Genomic DNA, 17,332 nt, shown 5'->3' with positions numbered 1-17,332 from the left:
CAGACTTTGTAAGGAAGTTGGCAAACCTTACAGGTTAAGGTACCATATACCACTTTTCATTACATAGTCATTAGCATTAGGTGCTTACTTTGCAAACTTTTTCTGCCTGGACCAGGTCTGGGGTATCTTCATGTAGGTCTACTTACACATAGCTGTGCATACAGTCAGTGCAAGCCTGCAAGTGTAAAAGAAACATCGCACAGTTTACAACATTTCTTTCATTGAATCATTACCCAAACTGTGCAGAACAGACTTGACAACAAATTGTTAATCGAGTGAAAAGTTAATGACAACCGATTTATGTTTAGATTCATTTATGCACTGGAGCGTGACCGTCGAGAAGGAAAACGAGAGCACGTGACCAACTTTCTCATCATGGTTGATATGTCATTGTTCAAACGAAGGAGTATATTTTTTTGAACAATATGCAATTTTACATATAGGATAATAAAAAATTGAAAACATGTAAATCAATAATTAGCAAACTAGAAATGTCCAAACAAAAAATAAACAAACCGCAATAATTTATACATATATTTGTCAAAACGGATAAATCACGACCCTATAATAAAAAATCGAAATCTACAAGAACAGAAATTAATCCATATGAATATTTTAATCTGGAAACTATCAAATTTGATAATTTTATACCAGAAAATACAAAGCGCTGTAAATGCCAGTGAAAATTTCGACAAGATGCTTCTGAAGTTTATAGAAATTTTTACCCGGCAACACCGTTTTCCAGGTTCATTGTTTATCGCTGTTCAGTGTTCACTCTAAGTTACGGCCCAACTGGAAAGTTTTGGTTTTAGTGCGCCGAATAAATGCGCCAATACGGCAATAGATGTACTGCCAAAATTTGCGCCACACCAGCGTAGTACTAATAATATACAATGTAGCGCAAAAAGTGTCCGGAAACTGGCGCAGGAGTCAAATTTTTATTTATACAAACTTTTCTAGGCCCTCAAGTCTTTAGATAGAATTTATTTCGCAATTCAAATCAATAACGCAGCTTAATGAAAATTAAGAATTGCTTGGTGTAAGGCGGAAAAAGACCTTGCGGTAAAGTAAGGCAGTTTTCAATGAGAAATCGTGTTCACTGAAACCTCAATTCTTTTTTTATATGCTATAAATTGGCATTTAAACAACCAGGTTTTCCGGTGTAGTATACAAGTGTACAACCAGATGACGTCACAATTTGAGTAGCTCGGGTCTAGTATATGAAGGCCTCCTGTACACTTGTATACTAGACCCGTGCTAAGCTGTTCTGCTGCTTGAGATGAATGTCATAACTTAGGTTGCACACTTAACTTTTTACCTTGTATATACTTGTAGGTTGCTGTGCTGTTAAAATGTTTACAATAATGTGATAAGTTATAAAACAAACACTGCCATTGGCGTGGCAGATATTTGTAAAGCTTTGTAAACTCTGGAACTTGCTTACCGATAAGGTGCTAGACTAAAGGGAGTTTTTCAAAATCAAACAAATACAACTGCATGGAATACTCTCAATGACGCAGATAGGTAAGTTTTGAAGAATATGCTTTTTTGCAAAATGATTGGGAAACGCTGAATGTATTATATGCAAGAGATCCAACATGCGCTCACATAATCAAGCACTCATGCTGTCTTCATATATTTGTATGTCTTCTATATCTGCAGAAAACTCATTACCCTTGGAATTTGACTTTGTGTGTTTCATTCTGATTCACCTTACATTGGTTATTAAATAAACCAATGATATTATAATCGTTTAGTATGAATACTTCCTTACGTCATTTTTAAACTTTTTGTTCGTATTTCACCATATCCAACAGCATATTCTTACCTACATATGTATTGACTTTTATCGATATATCAGTTGTGATTCATGCTTTTCATTTATTGCCATTCACTGAATACCTTTGTATTTTGTGTTGCCGTTGATTGTGAGATTTTTTCATTGTACTGCTTCATAAATTGTTCATTTTCTTTACATCATTAAGCACAATTCTGGGGAAAGTAGAGTATGACTTAGTGACCTCACGGTAGTTAATTTTTGTAAATTCACTCTTAACATTTAGCCATTTATTGTCATGTTTCGCAGTCAAGATAGAAAATCAGTATTACATTGTATAGTACGTGCTGGTACATTACATACAAATTTTTAACTTCCATGTTTTACAATGGATGGACCTTTATAACTTTTAGTGGTTATAAACTTTTTACAATCCTTTATATTGCATTTCTGGCATATGTACTGTACACCTACCATCAATCGTCCTAACTTCGAACTGCGTCCAAACTTTGGACAGTTTCTTTAACTCTCACTGCTACGAACACTGAAGAACGCTTTTGCCTAAAACTTTTTTACATTATGGTAGGATATTTTTGGATTGTTTTTCAAACAAAAAACAATGATTTTTCACCCAGTGTTAAAAAATTTTCGGCGGGTTTTTGATCTTTTTGGAGTAGTCCATATTTTGATGCTGATAAAAAAAAAACAGTTTTTTAAATTTTAAATGCTCAATCATGTGTAAATAGAAAGATTAAGGATGTATTGTTATAAATATAATTACGCAATAAAATATATGGAATATGGTTGAAATTTTAAAAAACTGTCCGAACTAGGACTATAAAAGTCAAATATCTTTGTGACACGTAGCACATAACAGCCTAAATTTTGGTTTAAAATTTGGAATAAATGATTAACAAATAGTAAAAAAACCATATATAGCTCATGTAAATTAGAATTAATGAGGACTTGATGAGATATTAGACACAATTTACACTGTCGCATACACCAGCCATTGGCAACAGTAATCCGGTAACCTCCATTGCCACTGAGGAACAGGTTAAAAAAGATAGTTTCTTATTAAATTTACAACTTAATATCAACAAATAACCAATGACTTTTAGCATTATTGCTCTTGAAACAATTTAAAAATTTCAAATTGCATTGATTGACTTTTGTATCCCAGTAGAAATGGGAAAGGCAATTTTCAAATTACCTTGTCCAAAGTTAAGGAAAAAAAGACTCTTAACTTCGAACAATAAAAAACTTACAATATTACCCTTTTAGATCAGGGGTGGGCAAACTTTTTGTACTGAGGGCCACATTTGAAAAAATGTTGCAGCCGGCGGGCCGCACATTCTCATTACAAAGTAGGAAAATTTACCCGGTGTGTAAATAAACGCATATTCATATTAAACACAATTTTTGTATTCCACACTCAGTTACGTTTAAATCTATGCAATCATCATCACAAAATTTAATGAGACTTGTGCAACTGTTCACAGTTTTACGGTTACGGTAGGCCTACGGTAGCCGCTACCGTAATTGTATTTTATGATCAAACAATTGAATCAAGCAATGCGTGAGAAGTGTATGTTGCAATACATGCGCGACTGACGCCTTACGGTATTACGGTAGGCCTACGGTAGCCGCTACCGTAATTGTATTTTATGATCAAACAATTGAGTCAAGCAATGCGTGAGAAGTGTATGTTGCAATACATGCGCGACTGACGTGTGTGTGTTTACGCACTGAAAGTGAAGAGAAAAACACACTCGTAAAGGGAATAATATTTTGTCAGGTAACCTGTTTAATTAAAACAATAAGTGATGAGTAGGAGTTTCTGCAAGTGCCGGCGGGCCGCAGAAAATGGACCCGCGGGCCGCATGCGGCCCGTGGGCCGTAGTTTGCCCACCCCTGTTTTAGATAACTATGAACTAACCACTCACCACAACTTAACCTCAAGACCATTAATGTCTAAACCACAGAAGAAAATGTATCGGAAAAATAATCTTTACAAATTTATTTGGGAATGTTAACGAAATTTGTCTGAAGTTAAGGCAGTTGAAGTTATATAATTATATGATTATTCTTTGTTTATAGCCTATGGATTTGGCTTATGGCCTATGGTGTAATGCATTGTGTACATAATGTATTGCAAAACTTTACATTTTACGCAGGATGCTTTTCTTCAGTCTATACAATATATCAAGCAGCGTATATAACAGCCACACTGAATGTTGCTTAGTTACAATCCAATATACGTAATATACAAGGCATGCTTTCATCATTTGACATGTTTTGCCTGGCTGTCGTTAACAAAAGCAATAAAAATCGTCCAAGCTAGCTTTTGCCGGGATTCTTCCTGAGCATTTCCTTGTAAAAACAAATATCACGTGAATTTGCACGACCTCGATTGCAGACAGCAGCCAACTCATGATCTGTTTATCTTGTAGCAGGACAGTTCAAACAAAGGATGAGAGACTTGGTCGGTTTTCCAGCAACTAATCTCTCATCCAGTCCAACTTCGAATCGGATGGACGGCGCTTTTCCATCTTCTAACTCGTTGGGTGACATAAGTGTGATATCTAAACCAGCAGTTTTACATGAAAAAGCACTCAATAACAGTATGTTGTAATTTTGATTGATTGCACAGTAAGCGCAGATTTTATGTTTATTATCGTAAGTGACACTGCTTTCGTTGTAAAATTTGGTTTGATTTATATTAACCGTGCTACATACACTGTTGGTGGTCAACGGAAGCACATTATTTGTGTCTACCGCTTTTGATGCTTGCCGGTTAAGTTGTGGAATTTATCAGCAGATATGCGTTCCATGAGATCGGAATCAAGCCCTACCTTTGGCGCTTCACATCAAGAGTTAAACGCAGAAGAAATTCAAATACTTGCCAAGATAGAAGAGCAAAATCGGTAGCTTATATATTTAAGCATAGAAGTGTTTATTGTATTTACTTATTTTATTTTTTCTATATAGCATGATTTATTGTATGTATAATTGTATATCTCTATGTTTAGTTGATTTGTTATTGGTTTTGTTTTTATTAGTCTCGATATTTTTGCAATTAGTTTATTGTAATGTCTGTAAAATCTCACCAACTGTCTTGTTCGCAGGTTACTAGAATCTGATCGTAAATCTCTGAAGTCAGTTTCAAGTGAAATTAACTTCGCAACATCCCGGAGGAGCAGTAATGGATCTGCATCACCTACATCAGTCTCTGTACACAGCGCATCGTCGAACAGTAACGATAGCGGGAACAACAGCACATCGCTGCATAATTCAGACAACAAAACTTGGGTTATATGGGGCAGGATTGTCAACGATTGGTATGAATTCAAAAAGAGAAATGGAAAGCAGTTAAAGGTATGCTACTATGTTGTTGCCGGATACAGGCTTCATGTAGCTTGATAATTACTTTGAGTTAAATTTAATGCATGCTTGACGTGTTTTCTTTAAATATGACCTGCGTTGGGAAATACCGAGAAGGAAGTCTAACATTTCTAATTGATTCAGGAAATGATTCGTTGTGGCATACCACAGCATTTTCGTGGACTGGTCTGGCAGCTTCTCTGTGAAGCTCACAATTCACCCCACCGTGAAAAATATGCCGAATTTTTAAAGCAAAGATCTCCGTCTGAAAAATTAATTAAAAGAGATATTGCGAGAACTTACCCTGAGCAAGAATTTTTCAAAGAAAAGGACGGAAATGGACAAGAAGTTCTCTTCAATGTTATCAAAGTAATAATAGAAACCAATGATTTTCCACAATTGAACAAAACTCATGTAAATTTGGGAATTTTTTCTGTGTACCATACCGATTGATATATACACATGCTCATTTGGAATAGGGTCTAACACCTTTGAACTATTATATAATCTCAAACCTGCCAACATTTTTCTGCAGGCTTATTCGCTGATGGACAGAGAAGTTGGATATTGTCAGGGAAGTGCGTTTATAGCCGGTTTGCTTCTTCTGCAAATGCCAGAGGAGGAGGCTTTTTGTGTCTTTGTCTCGCTGATGCGGGATTATCGCCTTCGTGAACTTTTCAAACCATCCATGGCGGAACTTGGTCTGTGCATGTACCAGCTCGAAAACCTTTTGCAGGTTAGTGGGTTGACGTAAACATGTCGGCGTCATGTCAACAAACTGCGTTTTGTCTAAACAAAAAGATAGCACTTTGTCAAAACATTCTAAACCAAAAAAGAAGAATTTAAAAGGTGGTTAGCCTACTTTACTTTCACGTTGGATGCCACTGTTGTTGTAATATGGCTGCATTGTTCGATGTTGTCCTGGAAGTGTAAAGTTAAATTAAATTTTGGATAGATTTCGCTTCTAATGATTTTGCCTACGTTAGCAAAAATTTGGTACGTTAGCAAAATTGGACTGTAGGTCATACCAGGTTACTTGGTGTAATCGATTTCGTACAACAAGGCAAGTTTTATCTTGAGCTAAATCCCATCTTCCCTATTTTTTGCAGTCTATTATTCACCAAGTATTATACTTACTACTACTTTCTCTTGCACATTACGTGTCTTGCTTCCTGTGTTGCTGAGTTTGTTGTGTAAAACGGAATTTTTTTGCATTTGTGGTGCACATGCCCTCAGTACACGTTAGCACACAAAACATTCTCACCATTTTCATTTCATGACTTGTACTGTTCATAGAGCAAAAATCCTTGGATATATTTTGTGCTTTTATCAGTCACTATATAATTGGCCATGTTATGCTGCAGATATCATTACCTGTTGCATGAATATGATGTTTGAAAACTGGTGCCTCATATTTGCCACGTTGTAAATGTGAACAAAGCAAATAATGTTGTTTGTAGATGTAATAATGCTCTTGGTTTATAGAAAACCAGAGTACATCTGATTTTGCTTACATTGGAACAATGTGCTTTCTGTTCCTTTCTTTGTGTGTGTTAATATCAAGATAGACAACGTAGTTACAAGTGTGCAGTTTGGGAAAGTTATTTGTCATATGGTTTTTAATCAAAAACAGATAAATCAAGAAATTTACATCAAATAGGGCCTGTTATATATATGGAATATATTGTTTCAGTGTGATCCACTTACTCTTTACAATAAATGCCGCTTTTTTTTGGTTGTCACCGTAACATGGACTGATTCACAGACCACCCTGAGTTGCATTTGCAATAAAATTATTCCAGCAACAAACCAGTTCACATGAATCATGTTCACAGACTGTTTATCAAGTCTGCAACGACAGTAACTTTCATGATTTTTTACAGCTACCATAGCTATCAGCCGCACAGTAAATTTTTCCATGCCCTGCCCAATATGATAATGAAACAAGCAGTGAATGTAGTAAACAAACATATGTGATGAGATATTTGTTTGTTTATGAATGCTATTGCATTTCATTGATGAATGATTAACAACTTCTCCTGCAGGAACATTCGTCTGAATTAATGGCCCATTTCCAAGCACAGGCTTTTCATACGTCCATGTTCGCGTCATCCTGGTTTTTAACATTGTTTGCCACTTTCTTTGATGTCAATCTTGCGTATCGGATATTAGATGTCTTTATATCAGAGGTACTGTGTGTTCACTATATTGTGTGTTTGTCTCCAATTGAAATAATCTTCTCTTATTGAAAAATGTATAAAACGTACAACATGCTCATAAGTATACTCAATCTACAGCTCAATCTAAAATTAGCAATAATAACATGATAAAAATATGCTGTTATTAAACCTAAGTATATATATATATATATGTGTGTGTGTGTGTGTGTAGTAGCTCCTACATCGAATCACGTAGACTCTTTCATGTTAAAGATTATTTTCATAAATCAAATCATTGCTTAGGGCATGGAAATCATCTTTCGTGTCGGCCTGGCTATACTCTTAAGCAGCGAAAATGAATTGTTACAGCTTGACATGGAAGGAATGCTGAAGGTATTTTAACGTTTGTTTATTTACATTCATAATATGCCCATATTCTTCATATTCGCATGGCCACCACAACAAGTCAGCTTGGAAGGTTTACATGACTTTTGTTAAACTTTTACACGAATAAATCAGTTTCATGACACAAACCATTTTGTTTAAAATATTTTAACAATTATATTTGTGATAAAAATACTATTGTTTACTTTTTTACGCAGCATATACAAAAGGATTTATCGGAGTATTATAACAAAGCACCGGATCTCCTCTTTCAACGAGCTTATGCCCTCGTTCGGTACAATCCCAAGAAAATGAAGAAGTGAGTATGTTTAGCTCGTTTGAAGTGATCCATCGCTCAACGGGAGTGCTTACAGTGCCTGTAGGCGTAATGTGCGCTCAAATAACTTAAATTGTCCGGTAATGAAGCATATCTAGATGATGCTTGCTGTTATTATGTACATATTTTTGACTTTGCCCTTTTTAAAGAGAATATTACTTGGAAGTGGTCGTTTCACTGTTGTGTGTGATTATATGGTTGGGCAAGGGCAGTGCTAGCTTGCCACCTTTATATTTCTTGTTATCATCTTAACATATTGAAAGACTGTTAATTTAAACTGACTTTCTTGCCTTGTTTGTGTCTAAACATTTTATCGATTTTTTAGCAACCTTTAATTAAAACATGTGACCGGTTTGGCAGAGGCAAAGTCTGTAAACAGAGTCACGTACAAACAAATAAAAGTAATTTCCTCTGTTTGTTCCTCTGCTTACTCTTTATATACAGCAGAGATTTTGAGTTTCCTTTGCTTGATTACCAGCCGTTTCCTGGTGGTGGGTAGGTTCTTGATTTTCTCTGTGTTGGTAAACAAAAGATTACGATCTTGGTCTTACGCTGAATGCTTGCTCAAACCTTTAAATATTTCCGTCTTATATCGTTTGTTTGTCATAAATCTCACTTTGTCTTGTCGTTACCAGGTGATTGAGGGTGAATATTTTTTGGAACTTTGTTGATTTTAATTTAATGTCTCGTGTTTGATTTAGGATCAAAACCCTTGTGTCAGTAACAAGTTCTATAAAATGTTTCCGTGCTTAATTTTATCTGTGAATTTTAACTTTTGACGCTATGAAAGCTTTATTATAAGGTATGGCAGTTATGCTGTATCTGCCACCATTCATCACATTGATCCTATTATGACATATGTGTCGTATTGCATTGTCACATAACCTTTAAAGTTTTATGCTTTGCAAAGTCATTTACTGTGGTTATAATGTGTCTATAGATTAGAAAAGGACTACATGACAATGAAGAGCCGAGAACAGGAAGAACAAGTTGAGATGCGGCGGCTGCGAACCGAAAATCGGCTTCTTCGTCAAAGAATTGGGTCGTTGGAGTCTGAGAATGGAACTCTGGCAGATAAACTCATACAGGTAGCTTATGACACAAAAGTTTTGTTTTTTTCGACAGGTTTTTGAAATATTTACAAGAAGTCAGAATTGGATATTTAACACGTTAGTTTTGGCAGCATCGAACATGTTAACCAGATGATGTATGCGTGCTCCACAATTGTAACTTTAGCAAAATAACAGTTTATTTGAATTGTCGCAAAATATCTCGTTGGACGCAGGATCGTGTAAATCGTGCTGTTGAGGCCGAAGAGAAGATCAAGATGGGGAAAGAGCTCAGCATTGCAAAGAGACAAGCGATGTTGAACAGCTCCCAAAATTCACCTTCAAGCCAAACTGAAGCTTCTTCCACAAATAGTAAGTCAACCTGCATCGATTGTGTACTTTTTATGCAGAGTATCATTAATTTTAATATCAAGTGAAACACGTTTGTGTTAAAGTAGAGAGATTTTTGATTTTTGCTAAGAACACATTACTACACTATTGCAGTATATATATGTGCAGTAAATATGGATGTTCAGGTATATATTATTTATAAGTTGTTGCTGAGATTACTGTGTGGTGCAAGCATCCTGCTGTAGTGGTATTGTTTACCAAGCCGTAATTGCTCATTAATTATGAATTAGACTTTGTTGTGTTATGTTTATTTATAAACTACCATAACAGCTTTTTTGCACTTTTGCTCCCGGGATAAAGTTTTGCAGTTACTATAATTAGCAACACGTAGTGATGTCATAAATGCGGTGAAGTTACATTATGACTCATCGCCTGTCCACTTACATTGAGTATAATCTCCATTGTTTAATCTTAAGCCATTCTACACCAAACCGATCACAATTATAATGGTGCCAGCATCAAAACAAGCCCTTTCAGGCTTAACCTACTTTCTGGCTGACTCATGTGTGCATACTTGTGAAATACATAGATAGGATAATTGAGCAATAGTATCGAACATGTCAGAATATATTGCACCATCTGCGTTTTTATTTGCTTTTCTTCACTCTGCTCATATTACACACACTTGTATGAAATCTTTTCCGTTCTCCCCAGGTAATTGTAATTGCGAGGAAAAGAAAAAGGGTAACCCCCAATACTCGGAGACGTTTGTCATTCATCTGCAACAGGAATTGGTTCAAACAAAATTGAAGGAAACTGAATCTGTGTCGCGCATCAGTGAATTACAGGTACTGACGTGTAACAACAGCAAGTCTTATTTCTGTGTCTAATGATCCGTTTTTGATGCGTTTGATGACATCACAACCGGTTGTTTTATCGTTACGTACAACAACCTACAGGTCATCTTACCAGAACACATTGTACATTAACTCACTATTATTTATTATTATTCTGGCAAAGGGATACTTGCAAATTGCGATTATAAACATATGCAGTTTCAATAAATTCAGTGGGAGTTTTTTACTTCAGTTCTCTTTCACCTAGATATCTTTTGCATCATCGTAACTGGTGCCTATGATCTCTATATTGTTATATATCTCCAGTGCATATCGTCTATCTCTAGTGATAGTATAAATTTTACCAAATTTTATTAACTAAGAGAAATAGATGGATTTGTTCAGCTTCAAGTTTTCAAACCTTTACTGTGCTGCAAAATTCTTGTAGAAAGAATCATAAAATGATATGTTATAGTTCCTTGTATTCCGAGATTTCTCATTTTTTATATCGTTTCATCATTGCAGGAGAAAGTCTGCGACCTGGAAGAGAAAAATCGGGAGCTGACGGATCAATCAAGAGTCACCTCACTTCAGGAGGAGCTAATCGCCGTAAAACTTCGTGAAGCGGAAGCTAACGGTGCCATGAAAGATCTCACGCATAAACTCCATAATTTGGAGGAAAACTGGCAAGTATGTCGTCACCTGCATAATATTTTTATGCTATTTCTTGTTCTTTGTGCATCGAGATCATATAAATATATGATTCTGATCAACTCAACAGCTGCATCAATAGCACTGGAATTGACCACTGGGTTCCATCGCCCACAGGTTGAATTGTCCATAGATTGTGTTAAAATGGAACCTTAAAAAAATGACACAAACAAATTTCAAAAGATTTTACGAATTTATATTTCAATTATGAAGAAACACCTGAATCGTATGACCAACACTCGACGAACGACGCTTAAGTCAAGTCACACGAGCAAGGCAGCGTTGCAGGAATTGCAAGAGGAATTAATGTCTGCGAGGTTCCGAGAAGCAAAATTAAATTCTCAGCTCGCTGATATCAAGCAGAAGCTTCTTGAACTGGAGACTGCTGTGAGTTGATTTAATATTTCACAAGGAATATATTATTTTCAGGGCTTAGTGCTCATTTACTGCCTTTAACTCTGGCTGAGGAGTTTTATGGTTATTTATATAAAATATGTCTTATGGCTGACTTTTATCCGCCAAACAGGGTCCTTGTAGTTTTGGAGTTCTGCCAAACTCTCAAAACTCTTTGCGGTTGTTTTTACTTATAACAGTCTACAATAAATTGTTTCTTTCAACAAACAACAACAATATGCATTATTCGACGTACACAGTACTTCCATAGAAATAAAAACAAAGATATCATCACCAAATTCTTCACATTCAGAATCATATCTGCTCGGCACAACTACGAAGATCAGAAGACGATCGAAGCAATTTGCGTGAAAAAAGTCGAGTTTATTGCGATAACGAACGAGTGTTGCAGCAAGAACTTAATGAGGCCAAAGCCAGGGTGGCTCATATGGAAAGCAAGGTAGGACATACTTGCTTTAGCATGTTAATATCTCGAATATGTTAAGGCCATATTGACGCTTGTGTTTCATAAACTGGATAAATTATCCAACAGCATGTCCGGTTTGATGTCTGCTAAGTGAACCATTTTCAAGTCGCGGACCACTTTTACATTGAGGCTGACTAATTTACTGACACTATATGGTAGTCATGTAATTGTAATAATTTTTGAAACATGACTGAACTGCTTGCCACTGTACATGAGAGTTCTTTTTCCCTTGTTGACTTATTTAAATTACTAATTTTTACTGACAATATCTTTTAGTCATGTAATACAAACTTTTACAAAAAATTTGTTTTCGATAGCAACTATGAATCACAATGGTCCCGATTCACGGTCCACTGGTTAAGAAACAGTGCACTATGCCTAATACTTCCCTTACTGTGGCTAAGTGTCATTGGTCCATGTCGGTATCTGTTTATGACTTGTCCTGACTTTTCCCAGAACCAGGAAGCTTTGATGTCGCTGAAGCTGCGTGAAGCTGAGAGCACCATGGAGATTGCTGAAATGAAGCAGGAAATTGCCGGCCTTAAAAATAAGGTGAGTGTTTTCACCATGACGGACAGTGGCTAATCTTTTATTAATCAGTGTTTTTTTATTAACCTTTTGTTAACCATGCTGTCTAATACCATAAGATGCTAATATCATTATTCGTTGCTTGTTTACTTCATGATCAAAAGAACCCCATGTTTTGCTTGTTAAAAAACAGTTCATAAAAACTAATTATTGATTTTATTTATTTATCTCGTCGTGTCCAGTTGAATGAGAAACCAGATGCGATAAAACTCTCTTCATTATCTGCACCTTCGCATGATGAAGAGTCCGCCAAGATCATCCACCAACTTCAGATGAAAGTCCTTCAGCAGCAGCAGCAGATCGGTCGTCTCCGGAGGCAGGTCGGATCGCGAGAAGAGGAGAAATTCGAAGATGAAAGCTCTGATGAGAGCGACTTAAACGAGCTTCTGTTCGACGCCACAATAACAAGCGAAACTGATCTTCCAGGAGCAAACGAGGATCAGTTTTCCATGGATGAGGAGAGGATTGGATCCCTGGATGCTTACTCCTCGGCTGAAAATGATAATTTCCCAAAATGCGGCGTAGGCAAGGACTCACAGAACAATTCACCTCAGACTAAAGCCTTAGTGAAGCTGTCGGAATAAACTTTTTACATTTTTTCTTTTTTTTCCTCATAGCATCAGTTTAGTAATGAATTACACTTCTTGTTGTGCAATATGCATTCCATGATCGTATTTTTCAGCTCATTTTGCAATGCACTGATCATGCTTAGCACTTAGCACCTATCCGCTGCATCTAGTTGCCTTGGCTTATGTGCCAGCTTTTTAGGTCATTTTCGTTGACTAATTGGTTTCAGCGAGTCCCAGTTTTCATACAAATTCATTTGGAAATATCAATTAATCGATGACCAAGTCCAATCAAGTTGTACTAGTTGCCCGTGAACAATTTCAACAAGACAATGCGTGAATCAAAAATGACGATCAGCCACTGTTTCTGTGGAAGGGCGATCTCTGTCAGATGCCGACCTAGGGTATAAGTAAGTCTTAAGTCTTGCCACTGATCGAACATAGCAGCTGGGTGCAGTAGATCGGTTTATTCACCTGTGATCACATTCATTCCTTGCCTTCCATGCAGTGCACTGTTATTTCAGTATGGTAGCATTCCACCTGGTCCGATTGTTAACGAGTAATGCTGTCATTAGTATTACTTGATGATGCAGAACTGTTGTCATTGAGCCGTTAATAGTGTTATAATCTATGAAACGCGGAGAACTTTATACACCCAGGCATTTTTTACAGTGGTAAATTAGTATTTTCTTATCGCAATTGTGAGCTTTTAATTTTTTCCGTAAGTGTTCTATTACATTGACCTGGTTCACTTTGATTTTTATATCATCGCATATAATATCAATGCAAGTTTGTTAAATTTATTTCAAAAGATCTTCCCGTGCTTATTCACCATTCGATTAAATTGTAGTAATAAACTTTTTTGAAACACGACTCAATTGCTTGCCACTGTTCGTGAGAGATCTTTCTCCCTTGGAAACCAATGACTCAGTTTTTTCCTCCTTTATAGCAACGATCCAAGTAAATAGAAGGACGCTGCTGCAATAATGACAGCATAGCAAGCCAGTGAGGAACCTAACACAGCTAATGCCACGTCTTGGAACCAAATGTTAGAGAATATTTTTTCAATCAGAATCTGGGTCCACTGGCGCCCGTGTTGCTTTTAATGCTTTCTTTCTGGCCAGGTACCTGTCTCTTGCCGACATCGCTGCACCAACATTTGTCCGCTTCTCAAATTTACTTGATGAAACAGACTTGTCATCTTTACGCTTTTCTTGACAATCATTGTCTTGTTTTTTCAGTTTCTGCTCAGGACTGTTGCTTCGCGATCTACGTCGGCGTTCGTGATTTTTTGATTGTGTTTTTGCATTTTCGTTGGTACGTTTTCTTTGATCATCACTTTCTTTTGGATGTTTCCGATCGAGTTTTGAGTCTCTCCTTTTATCCCCGCCTTCCCTGCTGCGTGATCTCCGGGAGTGATCTCGTGAATAATTTTCATCCTCATCGGATCGACATCTTCCACTGTTACGATACCTTCTGCTCTCTCCACGATTTTCTTGTGGGGATCTTCTTGAATCGGAAGATTTTTTTTGTTCAATTTGATCTCTGGAAGGACTTGAGGATGAAAACTTGGAGGACTTCGGTGATGCATCGTACAACCCTTGTTCAGGAGGATTCGAATCATCGTCTGAACTTGAAAAAGAGAGGTCAGTGTCCTGATCTTCTTCAGGCAAAGTGGATGCTGTTTCTTTTCCAGGTTCTTCACTTTCATTCAACCTGCGAAGGCGAGATAATAAATTTTGCAACATGACAATCTTTCCGAAGCTAAAGTCAGTTTTGGTAACTCAGATAAATCTGGAAAAAGTTTGTTTAAGATATTATCAAAGCCTGTAGAAAGAACTGAGTAGTGGGTAAAAACCCCAATGGAGCCACTTGGAGAACACCCCAAGGCGATAAGAGCGGTCACCAGCAACACACAATGTGTATAACGTTGACAAACATAACGCTGATGACTGACCTTTCACCAGGTAAAGCTTCACCAACTTGCTGGCGTAAAAGATGTTTATAAAATCCACTGAGATCTTTCTGTTTACGGACATCCATGATTTCTGCATGAGCAAGTGGTAAAGTTGAAAAGGTGGACAAAATGCTTGTAAAAAGCATGGGCATATAAATCACTTTAACAAAAGCATGTTCAGATGAAGTCTGATTTTTGTAGTCTACTATGATCATTGTATTGCAAACCAGGAACAATATTTTGCAATAAAACTGAGAAAGATCCAACAAAGAAAAGATAACCTTCGATGGCAGCTTTTCTTCTTTCCTCCTCTTCCTCAGCTTCTCGCTCCTGCATCCGCTTTCGATAGGCGGATGTGACAAACTCCGGTTTATCTTTGAACTCATCTCCTTCCTTCTGGCGCTCCTTTTCGATCTTCCTCTCCTCGACGCGTTGTCGCTCGCGACCCCGAGACTCTGCCGCTTTCATTAAACTTCCAATGTATTTTGGCTGAAGTTGCAAAGAGTTTTAAACTGGAGCGAACAATCGTTTGTAAATATTTGAAGAAGTTGTTTACCTTGCGGGCTTTGTCTGCTGCTGATACTTTTGCCGGAATGTTCTTTTGATTCGTTTTTTGTTTCATGTCATCATAAATACTGTCGTACTCGTAGACCGTCGCATCTTCCTCTAGTGCCTTTTGGATCTCCATTTTTGTCTACACATAAAATGGAAACAGACTAATTGTAGACGTGCAGCTATAGCAAGTAAAAGCAATGAAAGGAAAAGGTCTAGAATAGATAAAACAAATAAGAAAGGAATCAAACATAGATAACACATGTAAGAGGGAAACCGAAACAAATGACAACAAACATCTCGTTAGCAAACTACATGTTGCAGTAATCAGTAATGATCGAAAATTCTCTCAAAACTTTCCTAACCTGCTTCTTAACAATCTTCTTCATCGCTTCACGGTGAATCTGAGAATTGACTTCCTTCTGTCCATGTTCCTCATCACTGGAGTCGGCGTTGCTAAACACTGACAACCTTGGTGTTAGCTTGGATGGTTTTGTCTTTTGGAAAAGTGGTTGCTTTTTGCGCAAAATTAATCCGTACCTAAAAATAAAAGTTAAAAAGATCAATAAACACCGATCTTATGGCCAGATAAAAATGGTTGTTAACATGTTCAGCTCAGTTTTGCAGAATTTATTTCTTGGCCTAGGACAGTTTTTCTCAAAAAAATATTGTTCTCTGGAACCACAAGTTTATTTTGTGGAGTTGATAATGGATATAACATCATTCAATGCATTGCATAATTTAGTTTGGGTTTTCATCTTCAAATTAAATCATTTACAGCATTTTTATCTAGTTATGTAGCCTAAGACATGACTGAAAAGTACAGCAATTTTCGACGAGTAATCACATGATAGCGTGGACTAAAACCTCATCTCTTTGTTAATTTATTATAAATTGATGTTCAAACAACTGACTTTTCTTTTTTTATTGATTAATTGTTACTATAATTCGTTATGATGATAAAAAGTATGGGGTGCATGTTGATGATTCTCGTGCGTTCATGCGTGCAGATGCAAACTTTCTACTATGTCCTAAGATATAGTCTACTTCAGCATGATTACGTTTAAGCCAAGCCATTTTAACTGCAAGCAAGACAAATTAAATCATATATCATTAGCATATATTGTCATCATGCAGACTATTTTAAAAGCTATCCATTCACTTACTTGCCATCATGATTCATGGTGGTTTATAATTTCTTTTACGTAACAGACTAGGCCTAATTATAACAACGACCTAAACACAAACAGTTGTCAGGTTGTAGTCTGCGGACAATTCAGACAAGTTATAGACATCAAATTAAACTGCATCGTAAAAAGGAAACATGACTGGTCGTTAGTGAGGATTCTCCTTCTCGGTTCCCCTCTTCCCCCAAACGATGACAAATGTCCCCATTTCATATCCGCTCTTCCTAGACTGCAGAATATGACAAGAGCACACACCAGATTTTTTGTAAAACGGTATTGCACACCAGGGCAAACTGGTGTCCCCATAACAGAAGAAGACACTAACTTTTGCTCCGATATATACTGCAAAATTAGCGTTTAAAACCGACATCTATATAAAAACAAACAGGAAACACCGTTTTCCCCCCAATTTCCATCGTATGTGGCTGCATCTTGCCTGCACTACCGCCGGTTAGCCCTGGACCACAATTCGCAATGCACGACACCGGGAATTTGCTTCCACGCACCCGAGATCTAGGCGAAAGCTCCCATACTCTGCAGTCTGGCGCTCTTCCTCAAGGTACGGATGCATAAACAGATGGCATCACTGTGTCAATGTACCCACTAAGTGACGC

General features: G+C 37.0%; 2 protein-coding genes across 4 annotated transcripts; one reads left to right on the top strand and one right to left on the bottom strand.

The window, feature by feature from the left end:
• Positions 1–1,319: 1,319 nt before the first annotated feature.
• Positions 1,320–13,895, top strand: LOC143462771 (EVI5-like protein). 3 transcript variants are annotated; one of them, XM_076961043.1, is made up of 17 exons: positions 1,320–1,524; positions 4,234–4,401; positions 4,596–4,704; positions 4,906–5,155; positions 5,306–5,530; positions 5,697–5,897; positions 7,207–7,350; positions 7,624–7,713; positions 7,923–8,023; positions 8,982–9,129; positions 9,327–9,462; positions 10,156–10,289; positions 10,803–10,967; positions 11,202–11,375; positions 11,695–11,841; positions 12,325–12,420; positions 12,639–13,895. In XM_076961043.1, exons 1-17 carry the CDS (start codon positions 1,512–1,514, stop codon positions 13,038–13,040), a joined length of 2,703 nt encoding a protein of 900 aa, XP_076817158.1. In that variant the 5' UTR covers positions 1,320–1,511; the 3' UTR covers positions 13,041–13,895. The 3 variants fall into 3 exon arrangements, with proteins under 3 accessions (XP_076817158.1, XP_076817157.1, XP_076817156.1); XM_076961042.1 differs by having other exon boundaries at positions 4,231–4,401; positions 4,599–4,704; XM_076961041.1 differs by having other exon boundaries at positions 4,231–4,401.
• LOC143462801 (uncharacterized) lies at positions 13,803–16,844 on the bottom strand. Its single transcript, XM_076961091.1, has 6 exons — positions 16,698–16,844; positions 15,897–16,071; positions 15,536–15,673; positions 15,261–15,468; positions 14,980–15,070; positions 13,803–14,738 (listed from the first exon to the last, which is right to left on the bottom strand). The coding sequence occupies exons 1-6, from the start codon at positions 16,712–16,714 to the stop codon at positions 14,087–14,089; spliced, it is 1,281 nt and encodes a 426-aa protein (XP_076817206.1). The 5' UTR covers positions 16,715–16,844; the 3' UTR covers positions 13,803–14,086.
• Between the last annotated feature and the right edge of the window lie 488 nt (positions 16,845–17,332).

This window comes from Clavelina lepadiformis, chromosome 6 (genome assembly GCF_947623445.1).
Source record: "Clavelina lepadiformis chromosome 6, kaClaLepa1.1, whole genome shotgun sequence".
Classification (NCBI taxonomy): Eukaryota; Metazoa; Chordata; class Ascidiacea; order Aplousobranchia; family Clavelinidae; genus Clavelina; species Clavelina lepadiformis.
This window is presented reverse-complemented; position numbering and strand designations above follow the sequence as displayed.